This window comes from Nesoenas mayeri, assembly GCF_963082525.1.
Source record: "Nesoenas mayeri genome assembly, chromosome: 4".
NCBI classification, from domain to species: domain Eukaryota; kingdom Metazoa; phylum Chordata; class Aves; order Columbiformes; family Columbidae; genus Nesoenas; species Nesoenas mayeri.
In genome coordinates this window covers 77,729,798-77,753,836 of record NC_137540.1, presented here as the reverse complement: position 1 = coordinate 77,753,836, position 24,039 = coordinate 77,729,798, and the positions used below count along the sequence as shown (strand labels likewise).

Genomic DNA, 24,039 nt, shown 5'->3' with positions numbered 1-24,039 from the left:
GACCGAAAACTCTACCTCATTTTGCCAGATTTAGTGGCATTAACTTTCGCCATTCAGCGCTAGTGAGATCGCAGACGCGTGAGAAGGTTGTTACTGGCTTGTTTCGTTACTTTCTTGTGGTGATGCATACCCGTGTGTTATTAATTGGCTGCTGTGTTAATTATAACATCCAACAAGCAGACCCTGAGGCCGACCCGTGTTCAGCAGGCTGAGGGCAGTCACCAGGCAGACGAGGCCGCAGCTTTGCGGCGCGGCGGCGGTTGGTGCGGCGGCGGTTGGTGCGGCGGCGGTTGGTGCGGCGGCGGTTGGTGCGGCGCGACGTGGCAGCGGTTGGCGCGGCGCGGCGGTGGTTGGCGCGGTGCTGTGGCTGTTGGTGCGGTGCTGCGTGTGGTGGTGATGTTGCTCAGCTCCATTACCTGGGCCGGGAGGGGGGAGCGCTGCGGTCACAGAACCACAGGATCAGTTTGGGTGGAGAAGACTTTAAATATCATGGAGTCCAATGTTCCCCCACCCTGTCCCTGCCCTCTGTCCTGAGAACCTGGGGATTGGACTAGATGATCTTTTGAGGTCCCTTCCAATCGCAAACATACTGTGATACTGTAACCTCATGTCCGTCTGTCCAGCCCTCCAGGGCTGGTGACTCCAACACTGCCCTGGGCAGCCTGTTCGATGCCCCACAGCCCTTTGGGGAAGAAATTGTTCCCAGATCCACCCTGGTGCTGGTCTGACTGTTGGTTTGCACTGGTGCGGTGGTTCGGTGCTGGGACGCGGCACTGGGACAGCGGTCTCTGTGCCGGGGTGTTCGGTGTTTAGGGTCGGTACCTGAGTAATTTAAATCGTTCTGACGTTCCTGGCGGGGCGCTGTGCCTGGCGCCGGTGCCGCATCAGGGATGTCCCATCCTGCCAGCGCGGACCGAAAGCCCTTTGGTTACCACTCACGTCTCTGCCGCGGAGCTGATCCGTGTGCACTGACTGGGATGCGGCACCATCACCCCAGCACGAGCCCGGGACGGACGGACAGATGGACACCCAAAACCAGGACAGGGCAGATCCGCAGCCCTTCTCTGGGCTGGCTGCGGGTGTATCGGGGAGGAAACGGGGGGTTGTGGCTCCCAGGGGATTTGCAGGTGTTTTACCGTGTAAAAGTAACCTTGAAATGCTTTGCCCGTGCACCTGGGTGTGCAGAGAAGACATACAGAGCCCCATCTTATCTGCTCCTGGAAACGCTGCCCCTCATTCGCACGGCTCTTTGGGAGGGAGCGCCGCCCGAGCTGGCGGTTTATCCAGCCTGCTCAACAGTTGTGTGCGATGTGCACAATGCTGAGATTTGCCGTGGTGATGTGCATTATCTTGGTCCACCCCTCCGTACGCGGGGGAGGAATCCCGGCTGTTGTCTGTTCATGGCCAGGCGAGCGGCCCGGCCCGAGGCCGGGACCCTGCGTGGGCTTTGCGGTGCTGGGCGCAGCGTGTGCTGGTGCTGGAGGCCTCGCCGGCCGCTCGCCGCGGCATTCCTCGCTCTGCGCTCAGTTCTGTTCTGCTGCTCTGGTGGGGTAACCCGCTGTGATCTCAGGTGCTTGACGCCGGGAAAAGCGCTTTTCTTCCGCTCAAGCTCTGCTCGCTGCTCTGGGGCACGGGAGGAGCCGCGGCGCAGGAACCACGGCGCAGGAACCGCCGCTGGAACGTCCCCAGGTCGTACACGGGTGGACTCTGCAGCTCGGGGGTCTCTGGAGAGGCCTTTGCAAGGAACAGCAGTGAGCCATGTCCTGCGCCCCATGGCAGCTCCGGCTCCCTGCGGCTCACTCTGGTGTTCCCGGGGCCGTTCCGCGCTCTGGTGTTCCCCGTGTTCCTGGCCCTGCAGCTGCCGCAGCCCCAGGGCTGTGAACTGGCAAACACCAACCAGAGCAAACACCAACCACAATGGGTGGAAAGGGAAGCGACTGTTTTTAAAATCCCCGAGCAGGAACCTTTCTGTTGAACTGGTGAATCTTGCTTTTCCTGGAGGCCTCTCGCTGTCTCCGAGCTCCGCTCCCGTTCCTTACAGACGCGGGACGCGCCGATTTCTCAGCTGCAGGTATTTCACAGACTATTGGTGCCGTTCTGCCGGCTGAAGGGATCCAGTGTTCAGCCCACATTTATTGGAGCGCGTAGCATAAGTTTTAGATGGAAGGTTTGTTTTTGTTTGTTTGATAGGAAATGGTGATTTTATTTTCCCTTAAAAGATCTAGTGCTTCTGAGTCGTGCCAGTGGCGCTCGGACGAGCAGCGTTCGCTTCGGCGTGGAGAACCAGCGTGCTCCCGAGCGGGGTCTGTGCCGCGCCCGGAGCCGCGGGCGTGAGGGGATCCGGGTTCTAGAGCAGCTTTCAGGCTATCCTCGAGCAGCGTGCTCCCGAGCAGGCTCCGTGCTGCACCCAGAGGTGCGAGGGGATCCGGGTTCTGCAGCAGCTTGCAGGGTATCCTGGTTTCATTGCCCGGGTTTCCTGGGGCTGTTGAAGCCCCCAGCCCCGTTCGGCCTCTGGCCGCGGCCGTGACTCGGTGTCACCTCCCTCGGGCCCGTCCCGCTGGTGACAGCAGCCCTGTGCTCCATACAGAGCACATTCTTCCCTCCGAGCGCAGTGCTCAGCAAAGCAAAATGCTTTATGCACAATGAGCAGAAGTTCTGGCCAGCGGGATGCTGTGAATGCCAACCGTGCTCTGTGGCGCCGGCCGTGGGCGCGGGGACGGGGGTCGCTGTGCCGGCGCGGCTGTTGAGGAGGGGCTGTCACCGCAGCGCTGCTTAGAGCAGTTAAAACGCACCGTTAGCGTAGGTCCACGGCAGTGTGGTGTGACCCTCCGCTGTTCCACCGGGGCTTGTTTCGGAGCAGGTGCTGGGCGGGGGAGATCCAACAAACCTCACTACGATTGAGGCAACACTGGGGCTCTTTGAGTTCCTCCCAGCCCTGCCCCCCGCTCTGACATACCCCATCAACGGGTCACCGCACCCAAACGCGGTTCTCAGCGGGGCTGGCGGCCGCGGGCTGGTGATGGCACTGAAATCGGGATCGATGTTCACAGTGGTAATGCTGCAACAGCCCCATGAGTTGAGCGTCGGTATTTCGTGCCCCCAGCGCTGCCGCGGCTCGGGGGCTGGGTCCCCAGCTCCAGTGGAACCGCGGCTGCGAGCAGGAAGGGGGGTGCAGGGGTCAGGCAGCGCCGTTCGGCGCCGGGCTGCGTGTGCCGAGGCTGGGAGCCGCCGGCCGGTCCCAGTGCGGTGGAGGAGGGATGGAGCGAGTACAGGTTTGGTAAACGAGGCTGTGCTGGCACCTGCCCCTTCGCACTTGGGGGTTGTTGTTTTTCCCCGAGCTTATAAAAAACTGATAAATTGGCTTTGTGAGCACAGTGTGTCTGTTAGCACTGAAGAGCTGTGCTTAATGGGGGTTTTCCTCGGTTCGCCATCCCGATTCGGCAGCTGGGATGGGCACGCTTCCCTTTGCCGACCCCTGGGAGGAGCAGGTCTGTCTGTGTGTCCGTCTGGCCGCTTGTGACCCGTGTGTTCCGTGTGTCCCTGTGTCCGCAGGTGCCCAGCAGCGGCCCCAGGATGAGCGCGGAGGGCGGCAGCAAGCCCCTCAAGGTGGGCTCCAGGGTGGAGGTCATCGGCAAGGGCCACCGCGGCACCGTGGCCTACGTGGGGGCCACCCTGTTCGCCACGGGCAAGTGGGTCGGCGTCATCCTGGATGAAGCCAAGGGCAAGAACGATGGGACCGTGCAGGGCAGGAAGTACTTCACCTGCGAGGAGAACCACGGCATCTTCGTGCGGCAGTCCCAGGTACGCTGCCCGCGCCCACCGGGCTGCGGCACACGGGGAGACGGCCCTTCGCACCGGGGGGACAGGTGAAATACACCTCCCACGCTCCTGGGGACAGCGACGTGTCCAGGACTGTCCATCTTCCAACCTGCGACTGAGCACAACAGCCAAAATGCACACAGACAGAATCCCGGACAGCAGACAGACAGATCCTCTAGTGGGGAGCGGGACGGTCTGTTTCCGTGGTGGTGTCCCCAAGGACACTGATGTGTCCTGGCATGTGGCCGTGTCGCAGTCCTGGCCAGAGGACGGTGGCAGCAGGAGCTGGGGCCGTCTCGCTGTGCTATGCCAAGGGGGGTGACACAGGGGCTGCTGTTCCCCCATTTGCTGTCCCCATATCCCCTGTCCCCCTGTCCGCTGTCCCCTCATCTGCTGTCCCCATATCCCCTGTCCCCCCCATCCGCTGTCCCCCTGTCTGCGTGTCCCCCCCTGCCCCCTGCTGCAGGGGCTGGGTCTCTGCTTCCCGCGGCTGTGGCAGCGCAGACGGGTGTTCCACTGAGCATTGGCCCGTTATCTTTTGGCACAATGGGTGTTTTGCCTGCCTGGGACACGTATTTGGGCTGGTGAATTGGAACGTGAGGATTCTTTCGTGGTGCGTGGCAGCGCTGCCGTTGATTTTGCCGTCACGTGGAGCTGCTGTTGTCCTCCTGCTGGGCAGAGGAGCTGTGGGGCTCAAACTGCTGCCGCGGCGCATCTCGGTGATTGTGGCGCTCCTCCGGTCCAGCCCGCAGCCCGGCCTGGTTCCTGCCGCCACGTCCCAGCGGGGCTGGTGCTGCCACCGAACGGGTTCCGTGTCCCGACGCAGGTGAGACGCCCCTTGTACTGGAGTCCCGTGGAGGAGCCGCGGGGCCGTGGGTACCGGTGGCTCCTGGGGAGATTCAATGGGAGACCAGGGGGAAATTGTTCCCAGTGAGAACAGCCGGTCGCTGGAATCTCCCCAGGGCAGGGCTGGTTCCCGGCACCGGGCACTTTTAGGATCCAGCTGGGCAGGGCTGGGCCGGCTGGTCTAGACTGGGCTTGTGCCGTGAAAGGTTGGACCAGGCGATCCCCGCGGTCCCTGAGCCCGGGATGTGGTGACTCTGTGATGCCCTGCGTCCCGTCCCCCATCCCAGGACCCTCCTGTCCCGCTGCCCAGCGGGTTTGGGTGCTCACAGCGCTGGGGCGGCTGTCGGGGTTTCTGGGGCATGGTTGTGCTCAGTCTCCTTGCTTCTCTTAAATTAACAATACGCTCCTGGAATTTGGGCATCTTCCCAAAGCAGAGACTGTGCCTGACAGGTTGGGGATGGTTTGTGATCGTGACCGAGCTCTCAGGCTGCAGGGACAGGACCCGTGAGCAGCGCTCACGTAGTGCTGATCTTCAGTTCTGGAGGGGCCTTATCCTTTCTAGACTTTTCTGTGTTTACCAAGCAAAAATGCATAAAAGGAAAGTTACCAAAGAGAAACCCTAAACGTTCAACCCGCAGGTGTGTTCACAGGGCTCAGAGCTGTGGGGCTGTGTCTGGTGTCCCCGGGAGCCCGGCAGCTCTGGGGCTCAGCCCCACAGCCTGTGGCCACGTCAGCTCTGGGGTCACGGTCGCTGTGCTGCAGGAGCAGCAGCTTTCCTTAGGAACAGAGTGGGGTTTAAATGGTTCTTGCTCTGGGGTCGCTGTGCTGCAGGAGCAGCAGCTTTCCTTAGGAACAGAGTGGGGTTTAAATAATTCTAGCTAAGGCAACACACCACACACAAAATAAAAACTGAGCCTTCTGTCAAGTGCCAGGAACCCAAACGGGGTCGGAGCGAGGTTCTCGAGCCGGCTGGGAGCGGGGCCGGTAGAGGAGCTCTGGCTGCCACAGCCGGGTTCGACTTGCTTTGTTCTTTATGCAAATATGATTTATTCCCTCTGTGAATACTCATTATTCGTCATGTGAACATTCTTTATTCCCTGTGTGAATATTCTCTATTGCTCGTGTGAATCGAGGACACTTGGCTGTTTGCAGGAGGGCGCTCGGGAGCTGAGCCCGAACCCCTGCGTTCAGAATCTGTGCCCAGGGGCGCGGGCTGCGCTGTTTAAACGTGCTGCTGGAACGGACCCGCTTTCCCAGCGCGTCCCGGCTGTGTGCCGGCTCTGCGCGTCTCTTCCTGGGGGCTTTGTTTGGTTTTTTGGTGTTGGAGGTTTTTTTGCTTGTGTGTGTGTTTTGTGTCTTATTTTTGTAATAACAGTTGTTATACTTTTCCAGATCCAAGTCTTTGAAGATGGCGCTGACACAACGTCCCCAGAAACACCGGAGTCGGCCGCCCTGAAGGTCCCCAAGCGAGGTACGGCGGTCCCTGCTGCAGCGCCCCGTGTGCCCCGAGCAGCGCCCCGTGTGCCCCGAGCAGCGCCGTCCTGCTGCACCCCAGCCCGCTGCTCCCCTGGCATCCCCGTCTCGCAGCACAAACTCAGTACTTGTTGCTGAGTTCTTAATTGTGTTTTCCTGAGGAGACTAAATTTTGAAAGAGCGTCATGATGGCCCAGTATCCATTTCACAGTTTAGCTCTTGGCTTCTATAGGGGAGGATGGAGCCGGGGGGGTCGGGCTCTGCTCCCAGGAACAGGCGCCAGGAGCAGAGGAAACGGCCTCGGGTTGCGCCAGGGGAGGTTGAGCTTGGATCTGGGAACAATTTCGTCTTTCTCTTGTGCCTCTGCCTCGCGCGGGTTCAGATTCCCGACCGCGCCTGGGCCGGGATGGGAGCCCTTTGTTTTGCTGCGTGCGGCCGGACACACCACCAGCCAGACACACGGCTGTCCGTGCAGCCCGCGGCTGCCGGGGTCCCGTGGGCAGCGCTGGAGGGGGCTCGGGGGTTCTGAACTGCGGGGGTTTAACCCCAGCACAGCAGCGCAGCCCGAGCTGGTTCTGAGCCGGTGCCGGTTCTCCCAGACCGTGCCAGCGGGTCCCACGGGGAGCCCCTGTTCTGCAGGCCCTGCCCCCTGCACCGCCCGTGCCTGGTTGATCCTGCTCCGTGTTCACCCCGTTCCTAAGAACGCGTGGAAATGGTTGCACCGGGGTCTCCTTCGGCCAAACTCACGTTGTGTTTCTGTTCTCTTTGCAGATGCCGTGGATGCCGCCAAAGCCAGCAAGCTGGTGAGTGCCGAGCGCGGGCTGTGCCGCTGCCTGTCAGTAACCCATGTCACCTCTCTGAGAGCTCCGTTTGCCATCCCCACACGAGGTGACACACTCACTAAACACACAGTCAGAGTTTTGGCAGCCTGTCTCTTAGTTCTCCCTTTTCAGCTCAGTGCTCTGTCATAAAAATACCCGTGGTAAAGCGCATTTCTTCCGAGAGCCACGGGAAACGAGGCCATTAAAAAGCAATTTCCAGCTAATGACCAGAAATCAGTAAGTTACTGAGGAATTAAACCCAGCCGGGTTTCCTGTATTGCAGGTGTTATCTCAGCTCAATGAGCATTGCAGCCCCACGTCCTGCGGGCTCCGCGGCCCCACGTCCTGCGGGCTCCGCGGCCCCACGTCCTGCGGGCTCCGCGGCCCCACGTCCTGCGGGCTCCGCGGCCCCACGTCCTGCGGGCTCCGCGGCCCCACGTCCTGCGGGCTCCGCGGCCCCACGTCCTGCGGGCTCTGCGGCCCCACGTCCTGCGGGCTCTGCGGCCCCACGTCCTGCGGGCTCCGCGGCCCCACGTCCTGCGGGCTCCGCGGCCCCACGTCCTGCGGGCTCTGCGGCCCCACGTCCTGCGGGCTCTGCGGCCCCACGTCCTGCGGGCTCCGCGGCCCCACGTCCTGCAGCGCAGCGTGTTCTGGGGACACTGACCGAGCCGCACGTGGCTCACGGCACCGTGTGCTCCCGAGGGCTGGGCCCGGGACCCCGCGCCGCTCGGGCACAGGCGGGTTCCTGTTGTACCAGCCGTGGGCGTGTTCCCTGCGGAACGAAAACCTGCAGCAGGCGCCTGTCTGCAGATATCCTGACCCCAGGCAGGCGCCGTCCCTGGGTGCCGGAGGCTGGCGCACACAGCTGGATGTGCACATGTGCGGGTAGCGAGGGGCCGGTGGTGGCGCTGGGTCTGCTCTGGGTGCTTTGGCACGGGCCCACCCGGTGTACGGACAGCGGGGAAAGCCCGCTCGTGTGGGGGCAGGGGAATGTGTGGGTCCTGCCGGGAGGGACCCGCAGGTTGTGCCATGTCCCGCTGACACCAGAGCAGGGGACAGAACCCCCAACAAAGGCATCTGGGGGATTTTTAGGGCAGTTACCTGTTGGTGTGCGTGGGATGTGACTTCCCCACCAGCGTCTCATCCTTCTCCGTCGCGGGACCTCTGGCACTGGCGGCATCTTTTCTGTCCCCTGCTGTCTGCCTGTGGTACAAACATCTTGCCTCCTGCTTTAGTGATATGCTGGAATTAATGTGCGGTGGAGCCGAGCGGTGACCCCGTGAAGGCGTGAGAGCAGGTAGGACGGAGCCCTCCCCGCAGTACAGGCTGCAACGCGCGGTCGCGAGGCCTGGGAAGGGAGATTTTGGAGTTGCTGTAGAACATTGGTACTAAAAGACAAATGTAATAATTACAAAGTGGAAAAAATCTCAGCGTTCACTAAATCAGGATGCTAAGATAGGAATTGTTCTTTGAATTCTTTATGCTGCTCACGTTTTGAGAAAGTCACAGGCGAGGAGATGAAACAGCAGATTTGCGCTCGGAAGGTTGGAGAAAGCCCAGATTAACTGGCTGATGGTACCTGCTGTCTGCATAAGAGGGTGAGGATTTGGTGCTGGCAGCAAAGCGTTGGGCAGAGGGAGCCCCGTGCCGCCCCGCTGGCGCTGGACGTGCCCTGGGTGGCGCTTTGGTGTGTCGGTGCGGGAGGTGCCCCCGCCCACGGTCACCGTCCTGCCCGGGAGGCTTTGCTGAGCGCCCCGCGCGGGCGATGGGCGAGAGCGGCTGTGCCCCGGGAGCTGGGTCACGCGGCGCCGGGAGCCCCGCGCGGGAACACAGGAGTTCGGTGCCGCGGGGGCGTCTGAGCCGCTCACGGGGGTGCAGCCCAGGCCGGGCTGTGTGGGCTGTGCCGCTGGCGGGGCCGTGGGACGCGGGGGGTCGGGGCAGCGCTGACACCCCGAAGGGTCCCGCTGTCCCTGGGGACGTCCCATTGGCCACCACAGGGCCCGGCTGCCAGCCGGCGGCACGGCCCTTGCTGCCGAGGGGACAGAGGCCGCTGCTGCCCGCGGGGCTGCGGCGATGGCAGTGAGCAGTGCCGGGGGGTGACAGCCCCCGCGCCGGGGCGGGCACTCAGCGCCGCCTCTCCTCCGGGCCTCAGAGCGCCGAGGTTTTCTGCTGAAGGTGCTGCAATAAATGGTTTGTGGTCCCAGCAGCGAGAGCCTGGGAGCGCGGGGTGAGCTGCTCCGGGCAGTCCCGGCTGCTGGGGAACCCCTGCGTGCAGCCTGGGCTGAGCAGGGAGCGCCCGGTGTGGGGACAGCACCTGGCCCCGGGGACGGTGTGTCCTGTCCTGGCCCCCGACTCGGGGTCTCCTGTCCCCAGGCACAGTGTCTCGTGTCCCCAGACTCGGTGTCTCCTGTCCCCCAGCTGGTTATGGTCCTCTCGATTCTTTTTTGCCAGATCCACATGTGTTGGCTTCACTACATTGTGACTGTTGTCACAGTTTTCCTAATGAAGAGCTGCTGTTTCCCTGGGGCAGAACCTCTGCCGGGCACTGTTGTGGGTGTTTTCCGTCCTGAGTGGGGACGTAACGCTGCTGCCGAAGGTGAAACTGGAGAATCACCCCAGAGCTCGTGATCTGGAGCACAAGTGTGATGGAGCGGCTGAGGGACCTGGGGGTTCAGCTGGAGAACAGGAGCTGAGGGGAGACCTTCTGATCTCTGAACTGCCTGAAAGGAGCTTGGAGCCAGGGGGGTCGGGCTCTGCTCCCCAGGAACAAGCGCCAGGAGCAGAGGAAACGGCCTCAAGTTGCGCCAGGGGAGGTTGAGGTTGGATGTGGGAACAATTTCTTCCCCAAAGGGCTGTGGGGCATTGAACAGGCTGCCCAGGGCAGTGCTGGAGTCACCATCCCTGGAGGGCTGGACAGACGGACATGAGGGTCTCAGGACATGGGGCAGGGACAGGGTGGGTTATGGGTGGACTTGATGAGCTTGAGGGGCTTTTCCAGCCAACACGGTTCTCTGATCTCCGTATCGGCTGTGGACACTGAGCTCTGTGGCCAGAGCCGGCCGAGCCGCGGGCAGCGCGGTGTCCCGGAGCCTGCGCGTTCGGGTGCAGATCCCGCAGGAACGGGAGCTCCTCTCTGCTGCCGTGTCGCTCTCTCCTGTGTCCCCGTCCCAGCAGCAGGCTGGTGACAGGACCGGTCGCTCTGTGTGTGTCCCCGAGGTGTCCGAGCAGCTGAGGGTGGCCCGTGCGTCTGGGCAGTCCCATGGGCGCGCAGTGGTAACGGCTCTGCCAGAAGGTGCGGCGGTGCCGCTGGCTCTGTTCGGGGTTCCCCTGCGTCCTGGACACCCCGACACCCAAACCTCAACTGCTGCCTGGCCAGACCCGGCGGCTGGCACGGGAATTCTGAAATGGGGAAAGCTGCTTTCCCGCGGGTTCGCGGGCCCCGGGCAGCAGGACACGGGGGTTTCCAGCAGGCTTTGGGTGACGTGCGATTCCTTCCCAGCACGACTGCGTGAGCTGCCTCGGAAGATCCTCGGCGGGGCAGTGGCCGCGGCGGGGCTGTGCCGCTGCGGTCCGGAGCTGCGTTGGAGAGCAGAGCGCCCTGCTCTGCAGGCCGTGCGCCGCGTCTGGCGCCGGCGGTGCTGGGCAACACCCGCGGCCGCCCTGGGCGGGAGCCGGGGGTTCAGAGCCGCTTCCCTCGCAGGGTCGGGGCTGAGTGGGTTCGGGACCCTGCTCCCCTGGTCCCGGGTGCCGGTCGCTGAGCGCGCCGGTGGACTCTGCAGCTGATGCTGCTGTGAGGTGAACTGATCGTCCTTGGAGAAGGAAGGACTGCGCTGGGCGGGTCGGTGACGCTGCACAAGGGCAGGATCCCGCGGCTGGAACAGGCCCTGTCCTCTGCTTTCCTCTTTAAGCCTTTAACATTGGTTTAAACTCACCTGAATGTACTTTCCTTTCTGCTAACATATAGTCTTGCAGCCCAGTGACTTGTTTGACTGTTCCGTGCCCGGCACAGCCGTACACTCATGCTGTTTGACGGGAGGCAGATCGCTGCTCGTCACCGCGGTCGCTACGACGTGAGCTCTAACCTTGTTCCCTTTTATTCCCTCCTCATGCAGCGTGGAGTGAAACCTAAAAAGGTGCTGCTTTTCTGTCACTTGCTCTGTGTGTTGGCGTCTCTGGCCGCATGACAGGCCCGGTGCATCCCAGTCCATCGTCCCCGTGGCTGCTGTGCCCCATCGCACCGTTGCATGTTGCCCGTTGCATGTGCCCCCGCCTGCCCGGGGCCGGGGGTGAATGGGGATGCAGCAGAGGCGGTGGCGCGGGAGCGGGGAGGGAGCCTGTGTGTGCGGGGGAGGCTCTGAGCGCAGCTCCGTTCACCCCGCTCGCGTCTCCCCGTGGCCGCGGTGCCCGCGGTGCCCGCGGGCTGTGCCCAGCTCGCTCCATCCATCGCCCGCGCGCCCTGGGCCCGGCGGCCGCACAGCCACAGCTCGGCCTTCTCTCCCTTCTAATCACCGATTAACGAGCGTGTTCCCGGCTCGGGCGCCGCGGGGCCGGCTCCTCGCCCGGTGCGTGCCGGGCTGCGGGCAGCTCAGCCGCACTGCCCCACGTCCGACCAGGAAGCGCTTAGAACTGCCCATTTGTCTCGGTAACCGTGAGCGTTGTGATCCCAGCGCCACGCTGTGGCCCGTTACTGCCCAACATAGAGCAGTTTTCTGACCAGCACCAGGTAACGCTGCGCCATGAGTTTTCTCCCAAGCGGTTTTGGCCTGTGGCTGCGCGGCGGTAAAACAGGAGCTGCTGCGGTGACAGAATGAGCCCCGCAGCTGGGAACAGGGCACCGGTGCTGAGGAGTGCACTGCGGTGACAGAATGAACCCCGGAGCTGGGAACAGGGCACCGGTGCTGAGGAACACACTGCAGTGACAGAATGAGCCCTGGAGCTGGGAACAGGGTGCTGGTGCTGAAGACCACGCTGCGGTGACCCGGGACAGGTCATGGTGTGTTTGTCTGGGGTTCTTGTCCCCTGGGACCGCAGCTCCCGGTGCGGCTCCCCGTGCAGCTCCCGGTGCAGCTCCCGGTGCGGCTCCCGGTGCAGCTCCCGAGGTGAGAGCTCCCCCAGGCAGCCGGTGTGTGGCACGGCAGCCAGACCCCTTTTGTGTTGCTCATTGCCAGAACAGCTGCTTCTTGGCAAGGAGTTGCCATTTCCCGTTGGCTGTTTGGGGAATACTTTTCTGCCATGGGAGTCTTGCCAGGAGCAAAGCCGCTCTGGCCCCGGGAGCGGGCGCGGCGCGAGCGCCGGGGGCGCGGTACGGTACCTGCTGCGGCGGCTCTGCCGCATGTCTTGTCTTCCCAGCCGCCTTCATTTCGGTGTTTGGGTGGAGAGACGATCCGAACAGCCGCGTTTGTCCCCGGGGAGCCCGCGGGCGAGGGGCAGCGGCTGCTGAGGCGCTGCGGGGGTGGCGGTGGCGGCTGTCCCTGGCTGTCCCCGGCTGTCCCCGGCACCCCACTGCTCCGAGGGAGCTGCAGGGACGCGTGTGTTGCTCCCAAGCTCGCACCGCGGCTGCTTCAGACCCGGCTGCCTGTCCCGGCCACGCTGCCGGGAACGGCTCCTGGTGTGAACGTGCGCTCGTTCCCGTCGCGCCCCCGGGTGCGGGCAGCGCGGTGGTCGCAGGTTGCCACGCACGCTGCCCCCGTGCAGGGCTTTGCTGTTCGGCCCTGTGGTGACAGCTGTGCGGTGACAGCTGTCCGGAGAGACGTCACGGCTGTTCTCCGGGGACAGGCCGGTGCCGCCGTTTTGCTGAGGCCACCTCAGAGTTGAGGTTCCTCAGCCGCGATGCCCTGGCCGGCTCTCCCGCCCTGGCTCTGCCACTGGGGACGGCACGCGAGCTGCGGGAACGGCAGTCGGCGGGTGCGATCGCAACGTAACTAACGTGATTAGCGGATAAGTCCCTATTCCTGAGATTAACGGGGCTCTTTGCATGTTAAATATAGACGTTAATCGCACTGAAAGCTGCTGCTTCTCTGTGCCAGATGGCCCTTGTGCTCCCAGCTGCTGTCCCCCGCTGGCCCCGCTTTGCTCCGACTCTGGGCTCCCTGGGGACAGTGGGCCAGGGTCTCACCACGGCGGTTGTGGCTGCTCTGAACTTCGCTGTCGGTGGCGCGGGCGGTGCTGTCGGTGGCACGGGCAGTGCCATGGCCGGGCTGGCAGCCCTGGCTGGAGGGACCCCGGCTGTGCCACCACCGGGGTTGCGCAGAGTGGGGGGTCCCTCCTGCTGGGTGCAGGGTGTCGGGGGTCCCCCTCCCTCACATGGACGTCTGCCCTGTGGACCCTGCCCCCGCTGTCCCCACACACAGAGCTGGTGGCCCACATGGTCACCACTGAGCTGTGTGGCCATACGTGTCTTGCCCAGGGGTGCCGGCTGTCCCTCAGGTCACTCAGCGTGTGACAGCACAGAACTCGGTGTGACGCCCGTTCCTTTTCTGTCCCTGGGATGCGTTGGCTTTGTCCCAGCTCCAGTGCCGTCCCTGCACTGTCGCTGGCCTGGCTGGTGCTCCGTGTGCTGCGGCTGCACCTCGAGTGTTTGTTCGGAGCTCTGTGACACCCACAGCTCCGTCTCCCCGTCGGGCACTCGGTCCCGTCTGACCGTGTTCTGTCCTCGGTCCCTGTCCCGTGGGGGAGCGGGTGGCCCCGGGGACAGCGCGGAGCGCGCTGGTCCCAGGCGGTTGCTTTGTGCAGCAGAGGGGCTGAGCCAAGCCCTGCTAATCCCTTAAAGGAAGGAGCAATCCGGTTATCTCATAACCGCGCCTCACCTCTGCCCTGCCGAAACCCGTCCTGCAGAGGCTCAGAGCGCCCGGGCGCCGACGTCCCGCACCGGGACCTTGTGCCCGCGGGGCGGATCCCGGCACCGCTGGGGACCATCCCGGCACAGTCCGCGCTGCGGGATCGCCGTGGTTTTGCCGTTCACCGAGGGAGGGAAGGACCGGGGGACGTGGGAGCTGAGCAGCACCTGGCGCCACAAGCTGGCGGCACCGTGGCGATGAGCCGGATTAACCCCTGTCCAAAGCGGGACACGGCAATCGCCTTAGCCGTGCCGGGGCTAAAGGCTCCTGGTTCCTTGGCACGGCTTGGAGATAAATAGCCCGTCTCACAGATCGCCGGGTGTTTTCAAAGGGCCGCTCGAAGCGGCCGGCACCTGTTTCTTCCGTTGCTAAATCGCGTTTCCTCCTCCGCTGCTCCGGCGCGGGAGCGCGGCCAGCCCCGCTGCTGCGTGTTCAGCCGCCACCGGGAAGGACTGGAGGGTCCTGGGTTTAGAAAACGGGATTTGTGTTGGGGACAGCTGGCTCACTAGAGCAGCTGCTGCCCTGTCCCCGGCTGTGACAGCCCCGGTTCTCCAGCCGAATGTTAAATCCGTGCGGCTCCCAGCGGCTCCCGGGGTTCCTGACCCCCACGGGCCTCTGTCCTGGGGACGGGGGCGCTGGGCTGGGCCCGCGCGGCGAGCAGGGAGCGCTGTGGTCGGGGAGGGGGCTGTGGGAGCCGCGGGGCGCCCTCGGGTGCCTCCAAGCCCTGTGTGTGTCACCCGCCCCCCACCCAGGCCGGGCTTTGCCGTGCCAGGCTTGAGTGGACGAAACGAGGTGGTGCTTCCTTAGCACACCAGCCCACACCCCGTCCTGGCGCTGCTGGCCGTGCTTTGGCACAGGCGAGCCCCTGCTCCCCATTGGCAGAGCTGCCTGGAGCAGTGATGGTGTGGGTGACGGTGTGGGGTGATGGGGTGACAGTGTGGGGTGACGGCGCGGGGCGATGGTGCAGGGTGATGGGGTGACAGTATGGGGTGACGGTGCAGGGTGATGGGGTGACAGTGTGGGGTGACGGCGCGGGGCGATGGTGCAGGGTGATGGGGTGACAGTGTGGGGTGACGGTGCGGGGTGATGGGGTGACAGTGTGGGGTGACGGCGCGAGGCGATGGTGCAGGGTGATGGGGTGACGATGTCTGGTCTCCTGAAACTGCTTCTCTTGGTTAACCCTGAGACGTGTTTGTCCCAGCACCTCAGCCCTTGGGAGCCTGCCCAAGCGCTTCCCTTTGGCTCTGGATCGGAACACTGACCGTCTCCGGCTCATCAGAGCACCGTCTGGCTTGTTTCCATGAGCTGCTGTGACATCAGAGGCATTTTCTTGAGGACGATCATTTTTTTCAGCCTGTCATGCGTAGAAAGTACTAGAGGTCGGCGTCACCGCAGCTGGAAGTGGCTCCTTGCTGTTTGTCTGCTGTAGCTGTTTGCAATGGTGGGTTGTTTGGGGTAAGCACCTGTGCCACGGGGGTTTGCTGTTCCAGCGTCCGGGGACGCGGGGCAGGTTTGCGACAAGCACCTTCTGCAGAGGACGGGCCGGGGGGCGCCGGCCTGGCACCGCTTCCGCAGCACGGCCAGGAGACCCCCCACCCGCAACCCGGGATCCTGGCGTCTGCGGTCGTCTGGAATCTGGGATCCTGTGGAACCCACCATCCTGCAAAATCTGTGACGTTCTGCAATGTGGGATCCTTTAACATCCACCCTCTCTCTGCTGCGCGAGCAAGGCCGCCTGGCAGGCGGTGCCAGGTGATGTTTCCAGGCTTGCCGGGTACCCAGAGTTTGTGATGCTGGTTGAAGCAACAGCCTGGGCTGCCCGAGGCCACTGCTGGCCCGCCGGGGCTTCGGGGGACACGCAACAGGCTGGAGGTGCCTCGCACAGGAGCCAACAAGTGTTACCCCGAAAGGGCCGGCACAGCCGCTCGCCCTGGCCGGAGCTGGAGGGACCGGGCGGCCCCATCTAACCTGCCCAGAGAGGACAGCGATGGCAGCCTTGTCCTTGTCATCGTCCTTGTCATCAACCTTGTCATCGTCCTCGCCAGAGCCACCGCAGGAACCACAGGCCACGTGTGCTGCAGCAGATCTGCCTGTGACATGTGGCACCGGGCACAGGTCCCTGCAGCCGGACACCGGAGCTGGTGAGGGGCTGGAGCACAGGAGAACAGGAGCTGAGGGGAGACCTTCTGATCTCTGAACTGCCTGAAAGGAGCTTGGAGCCAGGGGGGTCGGGCTCTGCTCCCCAGGAACAAGCGCCAGGAGCAGAGGAAACGGCCTCAAGTTGCCCAGGGGAGGTTGAGGTTGGATGTGGGAACAATTTCTTCCCCAAAGGGCTGTGGGGCATTGAACAGGCTGCCCAGGGCAGTGCTGGAGTCACCATCCCTGGAGGGCTGGACAGACGGACATGAGGTTCTCAGGACATGGGGCAGGGACAGGGTGGCTTATGGTTGAGCTCCATGAGCTCAAGGGGCTTTTCCAACCAATGTGACTCTGTGGGCAGCTCAGGTCCTGGGCCAGGAATTTGGAGCTCTCAGGCTGTAGACGGAGGGTGGACGTGTCACTGAAGGTGCTGGCGATCGATCTTGGCTGCTGGGAGAGAAAATGGTAAAGTATTAGAATCAAATGACGTGCCGCGGCTCCTGCCTTGACATCTCTCTGTGGGATGCCCACATTGGCTCTAACTTATCCAGTGGCACAATCCTTTATCCTGCGGGAAAACCGGACCAACTGTTGCTGTGTTCACCCAACCACGCGCTGTTTGAGCTGCCGGTTAAACGGGACTCAAGGCTCTGGAAGGACTTTGCTGGTTGAAAACAAAAGCCAAAGCGAAGCCCAGGACTTGGAGAGTTTGGAGGAACCTAAGAGCCAGGCTGAGCAGCTCCCCGTGCCGTGGGCCCCGCACGGCGTTTGGGCAGGAGGAGCGGCGGGAGCTGAGCTGCTCTGCGTGGGGCGGCACAGCCGGAGCCCCGGCCATGGGCAGGAGGAGTGACAGGAGCTGAGCTGCTCTGCGTCGGGCGGCACGGCCACAGCACCCCAAGCGCCTTTTGGAGAGTTCAGACATGCTGTTCTCACCGACAGGTCCTGAAATCGCTCTGGAGCAAAAACGCTGTGGGAGATTTTGGTGAATCAAGCAGATTGAAAACCCGCTCTGTGATTTCAGGTGTGAGCCGTGTAGGGTCAGAAATTCCACACGAATTACCAGATTCCGGGCTCCCTGTAGTGGCCCTTGAGTCTCTTACGAACTGCTCCTGGGGTTGAGTTTTGGCTGGAGGGAAGCTGCAGAAAAATGAAGTGTGTGCAGGGTGTGTGTGCGGTGTGCAGTGTGTGCGTGCGCAGTGTGTGTGCAGTGTGTGCAGTATGTGCAGTGTGTGAGAGACCCCAGCTCAGGTACCCAGAGAGGTGGTGGCTGAACCATCCCTGAGACATCCCAGGCCAGGCTGGACGGGGTCTGAGCACCCTGAGCTGGTGCAGATGTCCCTGTCATGGCAGGGGGGAACTGGGGGGCTGGGAAGGGCCCTCCAACCCAAACCTCTGTGGTTCTGTGGTTCCGTGCCTATGTAAGGAACGTCGGTGCTGCGGGTGAGCCCGGGTTGGCCCGAGCTCCTCTCCCTCCTGGTGCCTTAGTCTGGAAATGCTGGAAAACGGTGGAACTGGGCTGGGAGTGGTCGGTATGGAAGGAAGGTCCGTGTTCACGCACACATGATGCGGTATGCGGAGCTACAGGGCCGTGTGTCAAAGGAGCCGGTACCCAACAGGCCGGGATCCCGGTGCGCGGTGGCACCCGGGCTCACCAGCAGTTCACAGATCTCTCCGAGCGTCACCGGCTGCTGTGGCACTCACACCCCTGCCGGGGGCTGGGGGTGCTGCTGGGGGTGCTGCTGGGGGGCTGGGGGTGCTGCTGGGGGTGCTGCTGGGGGTGCTGCTGCAGGGCTGCGGGGCTGTGGGTGCTGCTGGGGGTGCTCTGTGGGGCTGGGGTGCTGCTGGGGGGCTGGGGTGCTGCTGGGGGGCTGGGGTGCTGCTGGGGGTGCTCTGTGGGTGCTGCTGTCGGGCTGGGGTGCAGGCGGGAGTTGGGCTGAGCCGGGTGCTGCCGGGCCTGGCTTAGGACGGGGTTTGCTTTAGGGCAGGAGCTGTTTTCAGGCAGGTTTTCCTGTGGCAGGGGCTGGTTTAGGGCAGGGGCTGGTTCAGGGCAGGGTTATTTTGTAGGGCAGGGTTTTAGGACGGAGGCTGTTTCGGGCAGGGTTATTTTGTAGGGCAGGGTTTTAGGACGGGGGCTGTTTCGGGCAGGGTTATTTTGTAGGACAGGGTTTTAGGACGGGGCTGTTTCGGGCAGGGTTATTTTGTAGGGCAGGGTTTTAGGACGGGGGCTGTTTCGGGCAGGGTTCCCCAGGTGTGGGGGTTTCGTGGCATCGTTGGCCGTGCAGGGAGCGCTGAGCTCCTTGGAAACAAACCCTGTTGGCAGCAGGTGCTGGGCCGGGCTGGGCAGCGCTGCAAGATGGACGCGGCTCTGCACAGGCGTCTGTCCGTCTGCGCGCTCAGCGCCGTCCATCTGTCCAGGGTTTGCTGGCAGGTCCCAGCTGCCCTTGGCTGGTGTGGCCGTGGGGCGGGCGGGGCTGTGCAGGACAGCTCCGTGGGGCTCTGTGTGTGCGGGGGTGCTGAGGGGGGACAGAAGGACAGGGGGACAGAGGGACAGGGGCTGGACCCACGGGCGCGGTGGCTGAGCGGGGTGTTGCTGAGCTACTGTGGCCCCCTGCCCTCAGCATCCCGTCCCATCCTGTCCCATCCCGTCCCATCCCATCCCATCGCATCCCATCGCGTCCCATCGCGTCCCATCGCATCCCGCTGTGTCTCGGTGCATCCCGGCGCATCCCGCGTCGCGGCGGGAGGAGAGCCGGCGGCGGTGATGTCATGAGCCGCCGGGGCGGTGGTTGGCGGCAGCGGCGCAGGAGGACGAGCGGCCCCGGCGCAGCCCCCGGAGCCGCCGCAGCGGCCGGCGCTGGCAGAGGCGACCGCCGCGCTCGGGCGGATGGCGAGCGGGTAGCGCGGAGCCGCGGCCATTTGCAGGCGCCGCAGCGAGCGCCGGTGCTAACGTCTGCTCCTCTTCCCTCCTCGCTCCGTCCTCCCCGCAATGATGAGGCAGGCCCCGGCCACACGCAAGGTACAGCTGCGGCTCACACCCTCCCCTAACGCTGCTCCCGCCTGCCTGCTTCCCCCTTTTCCCCTTTCTGTTGGTATGCTAATGCCGCTGGGCTGAGCTGATGGAGCCGGTTTGGGTGCGGGCGGGGGGGCTGGGTGAACAAGCAGCTTCATTCTGTGTCTCGCTTTTCCCTTCAAGTTCCCCTGAAGCGGTTTGTCCATCGCATCCCTGTGCCTGCGTTGCATGCGCATCCCTGCGCCGGGCCGGGCTGAGGACCTGCATGCCGGCGGTGACGCCGCTCCTGCCGTGCCGCCGGGCTCTGCCGCCTCCGGCGCTCCCCGTCCCCTGCTCCGCAGTCCCCGGCAGCCGCCGTTCCTGCGCCTTTCAGCGCGGGCTCCGCTTTGTGCTCCGTAGTGTCCTGGGTGGTTATTTTTGGCACAACCAGGATGTCACCGTTCAGCTTAAAGAGGAATCCGGAGAAATTTTGTATGATCTCGAAGAAGTGAAAATAAAAACAAGCGAAGGCACAAACTTCGGCAGCCGTGCTGTGTCAGCGAGGAGCCTTTGCCATTTCGTTAACGTTACAGTAAATGATGTGATTTGTGTGTGTGGTTCATGAGCTCACCAAACGGTGAAAACCTCGTTAGGTGGCGGTCACCGCGAGCTCCAGTTTAACCCGCTCCCCGGCGCAGCATGAGGAACGCGGATCGAGGGGCCGGCCCGCCCTGCCGGCAGCATCGCCGGTCCCAGCGCCGCGGGTTCACCCGCTTCTCCTCGTTTCGTGTTGCTCTGCGTGAGAACGGGCATGTGCGAAGTGTCAGCGGCTCTTCGAAGTGCAAAGTGCCTTGTGGTGCATCCCCAGCAGTAGCGCAGGTACCGTCAGCCCGGGCAGAACCCGAGGAGCTCGCGCGGCGGCTGCGGGCAGGCCGTGTGCGCAGGAGGCTCAGCGCCCCGGGGCCGACGGGAAGTCCGCAGCAGCACTTGTGCCACAACAAGTTTTGCTTTTCTGCATCGGGAACCTCAGATTTGGTCCAGGTGAAGCGTTTGGCAGCACAGCGTGAGTCCCGCCTGGCGACACCACCACCAGCGTCCGCCTCCGTCCACGACAGCGGCGTTCGGTGCTCCCGGCCGGGTCCGGTCGAGACTCCGCACCGGGAGTGGAACGGAGCCGGGAGGGCCCCGCGATCCCCAGCCGGCTGCAGCGCAGGCAGCGGGGACGGGACTTCTGCCACATTTCCTGCTCCAGAACCAAAGCTTGTGTCCCGGCCTGTCTGTTCAGAGCCCCACATGCTCCCCGCGCTGCCGCCTGCGGGACCCGCCGAGGGAACAAAGGTTGTATAATGTCATTAAATATTGATGGAGCAACGTTACGCAGCAGAGTTCAGCACGGCCAGATGAAATATGAACGTCCCCAGCCGGGTGGTCGGAGGTCCCAGGGGCCCTGAGGTTTGGGATGGAGCTGCTGCGGGCGCTGCAGCCCGGCTGAGGTTGGGGCGTGCGCTCTGGGCAGAGCTGCTGCTGCCGCTGCCGGCGCCGCCCAGAGCTGTGGCGAGGGGTCGGGACAGCTGCGGGGCTGCGGCCCTGGGGACCTTGTCACGGGGTCCTGGAGAGCTGGTGTGGGGTCCTGGAGATCTCCCAGCGGGGTGCTGCTCCCCGTGTCTCCTGTGGGGTGCTGCTCCCCGTGTCTCCCGATGGGCTGGACCCCGCACCCAGGGCTGGAAGGGCAGCAGCTGCTGTCGCAGGTTCCCGAGCGCCCCGCTGGCGGCTGCGCTGCTGTGACCCGCGTGGAGCGTGGATGGCAGAACCCTGTTCCTGCCCTGGCGCCAGCACGTCTGTGTCCCTGCACGAGGAGCCGCTCGGGGATCTCGCAGCCGGCACTTCGGCTCGTCCTGGTCTTTACATGGAGAGGGACCCGAAGGGCCTTGCACAGGACACCGAAGGAGCCACCAAGCAGAGCAGCCGCTGCCGTTCCCCGCAGCCGTCACGCAGGGTGACCGGGAGGCTTGGCCTGCGGCTGAAGGGTTTGGTGACGTTGTAGTCGGGAAGATGCTCCGTGTCTCCCCACCGTGCCCAGCCAGGGAGGGCTCCACGGCAGCTGCTTGAGCATTTCCCAGCGCAGACATGGAGCCATTCCCAGCACAGACACGGAGCCGTTCCCAGTGCAGACATGGAGCCATTTCCCAGCACAGACATGGAGCTGTTTCCCAGCGCAGACATGGAGCTGTTCCCAGCGCAGACACGGAGCTGTTCCCAGTGCAGACACGGAGCTGTTCCCAGCGCAGACACGGAGCCATTTCCCAGCGCAGACATGGAGCCGTTCCCAATGCAGACATGGAGCCATTTCCCAGCACAGACACGGAGCCGTTCCCAGCGCAGACACGGAGCCATTTCCCAGCACAGACATGGAGCCGTTCCCAGCGCAGACATGGAGCCGTTCCCAATGCAGACATGGAGCCGTTCCCAGCGCAGACATGGAGCCATTCCCAGCGCAGACACGGAGCTGTTTCCCTGGAGCCATTTCCCAGTGCAGACATGGAGCCATTCCCAGCACAGACACGGAGCTGTTTCCCTGGAGCCATTTCCCAGTGCAGACATGGAGCTGTTTCCAGCGCAGACGTGAAGCCATTCTCAGCGCAGACATGGAGCTGTTTCCAATCACAGACATGGAGCTGTTCCCAGTCGCAGACACGGAGCTGTTTCCAATCACAGACACGGAGCTGTTCCCAGCGCAGGGACATTGGCGGGTGTGAAACCCCACGGCCGCTCGTGCCCCAGGGAGGGGGTTCCAGAGGTGTCTTCAGCTGTGTGGTGCTCAGCGTGATCTCTGTTCCGCAGCCGTGTGAGAGGCGCTGGGCTGCTCCGGCACCAGCCCCGCGGCTCCCTGGGGGTTTTGAGCTTTTGCCGTTGCCGTTACATCTTCCTGGCACACTTGGCCGAGCAGGAGACGCTCTGGAAGCCGAGAGTGCCCCCTCAGGGCTGGAAAGGGCTCCTGTTGAGCGCGGCCTTTTGGACAAGGCCGGACGTGAGCAAAATAGGGTCAAGCCCAAATAATACAGTAGGTACTGAGCTGTTTTGAAGCTGTCCAGTTGTAATGTATAGATATATTTTTGTTTGTTTGTTTGAGTATCTGCAGGATCTCTCGGGTGGTTTGCCGAGGCCTCGGGTGGGAACGGATGTTTGCACCTGAACATCAGCTGCAATGGCGGTGACAGCGGTGCTGGGCCCGTCTCGGGGCTGTGGCACTGGCAGCGGCGCTGTGACAGCAGTGCTGTGGCAGTGGCAGCGGTGCTGTGACAGCGGTGCTGTGGCAGCAGTGTTGAGCCCCTCCTGGTGGGTGTGGCGGTGACAGCGATGCTGTGGTGGTGACAGCGATGCTGTGGCAGCGATGCTGTGGCAGTGTCAGTGGTGCTGTGACAGCGGTGCTGTGGCAGCGGTGCTGAGCCCATCCCAGTGGGTGTGGTGGTGGCAGCGATGCTGTGGTGGTGGCAGCGATGCTGTGGCGGTGGCAGCGATGCTGTGGTGGTGGTAGCAATGTTGTGGCAACAGTGCTGAGCCCATTCTGGTGGGTGTGGCAGTGACAGCGATGCTGTGGCAGTGATGCTGTGGCGGTGGCAGCGATGCTGTGGCAGCGATGTTGTGGCAGCGGTGCTGAGCCCATCCCGGTGGGTGTGGTGGTGGCAGCGGTACCGTGGCAGTGACAGCGGTGCCGTGGCAGCGGTGCTGAGCCCATGCCGGTGGGTTTGCCGCGGCCGCGCAGGGGCCGAGCGTCGCTGCCGGGCTCTGCCTGGCCACGTCTCGCTCGCGCTGCGCCCTCGGGGGGTGTCGGATGGCAGCATCTTTATCGATCGGTCCTGCTCTCGGGCACTTATTTATCGATCGGTCCTGCTCTCGGGCACTTAAGCTGTGGATCAGGTAATAGAACAAAACCCGAAGCAGAACGTGAGAAGCTCTGCGAGCTGCCCCCGTGTCCCCAGGCCGCAGAGCAGACGTCCCTGCAGCTCCCAGCCTGTCCCGCTGCCAGCGTCACCCCGGCCGCAGTTCCACCAGCCGCGGATGGCCGAGCTTTGTGAGTGGATGTGGGTGCGATGAGGACGCGGTGGGGACCCGGCCCCCCAGCCTCGCGGGGCGGTTCTGCTGCGGTGCGCACGGCGCCGTGTTCCCCTCCACCTCCGTGCATGGATCCGTGTCCAGAAACGAGAACTTGGAAGCGCTGGAGGAGAAGCTCCATGTCGTCCCTGCGAGTTTGATGACTAAAGAGCAATAGAGCCCGGGGGCTCCGGCATCTCCATGCACAGCTGCTCTGGTGACGCTCTGCTCCCTGAAAAATGGGCCGGGGAGGGGGAAACAAAGTAAAACTACCCCCGTCGGGTTCAGGCTGTGGGAGCGGTGTGCTGGGCTGGAGCTGCTCTGCACCGCGCGGCCCCGGTGCGCGGTTGACGAGCTCCGGACGCGCACTAATTGCCCTGCTGTCTTTTGTCTCCTCTCCCCTCTCTGCCGCTCCCGCCGCTGCCGGTCTGTCCCTCTGCCGGTCTGTCCCTCTGCTCCTCTGTCCTGTGCATCTCTCCTCTCTGCAGACCAGCGCCCGGCGGCCCAAGGTGAGCAGCGGCGGTCGGGCCCGGCGCGGGGCCGCGCGGTGACTGTGCCGGGTGCTTGGCCAACCTGCCTTTGTCCATCCAGCCTTGTGGAGCCCGGGGGAGCTCCCGGGGGTGCTGTGCGCTCCGGGACGCCGGGGACAGCCCGTGTGGGCACAGCGTTCCGCTGGACCAGCCCTGCTGGGACTCGGTGGAGTGTGCCTGCGGTGTCCCCTGCCCCGCGCCCCGGGCGCTCCTCGTCGCCCCTCGCTGCCGTCCCTGCCGCCTGGGGTGCTCCCAGCGGGGTGCTGGGTGTCTGTTGGTCAGCCAGCCCCGCACTGGTCCCAGCACAAACCGCTCCCCAGTCAGCAAACACAGGAGATGAACCCTCAGTCTGCAGGAGCCGAGTTTTGGGGTGTGATTTCTCCTCCGTGAGGGGACACCGCGAGAGGGCTTGCTTTTCACCGGCGTGCGCAAGAGACTCAGGCCAGGGCAGCAACGGGTTCATTGAGCCCCAGGCAGCCGGATCCAGCAGCCGG

The 24,039-nt window shown here is 63.8% G+C and overlaps 1 protein-coding gene across 6 annotated transcripts in view; it reads left to right on the top strand.

Annotated features, from left to right (window-relative positions):
- The window catches only part of DCTN1 (dynactin subunit 1), a 68,148-nt gene that overhangs the window by 15,187 nt on the left and 28,922 nt on the right, over positions 1-24,039 (top strand). For 4 of the 6 annotated variants that reach the window (XM_080344144.1, XM_080344147.1, XM_080344146.1 and 1 more), the window contains exons 2-5: positions 3,553-3,801; positions 6,058-6,136; positions 6,910-6,941; positions 23,504-23,524. In XM_080344144.1, coding sequence (XP_080200270.1) covers positions 3,574-3,801; positions 6,058-6,136; positions 6,910-6,941; positions 23,504-23,524 — 360 coding nt within the window. In that variant the 5' untranslated portion in view covers positions 3,553-3,573. The remainder of the gene's footprint in view (positions 1-3,552; positions 3,802-6,057; positions 6,137-6,909; positions 6,942-23,503; positions 23,525-24,039) is intronic. The other 2 variants (XM_080344145.1, XM_080344143.1) reach the window with 1 other exon arrangement.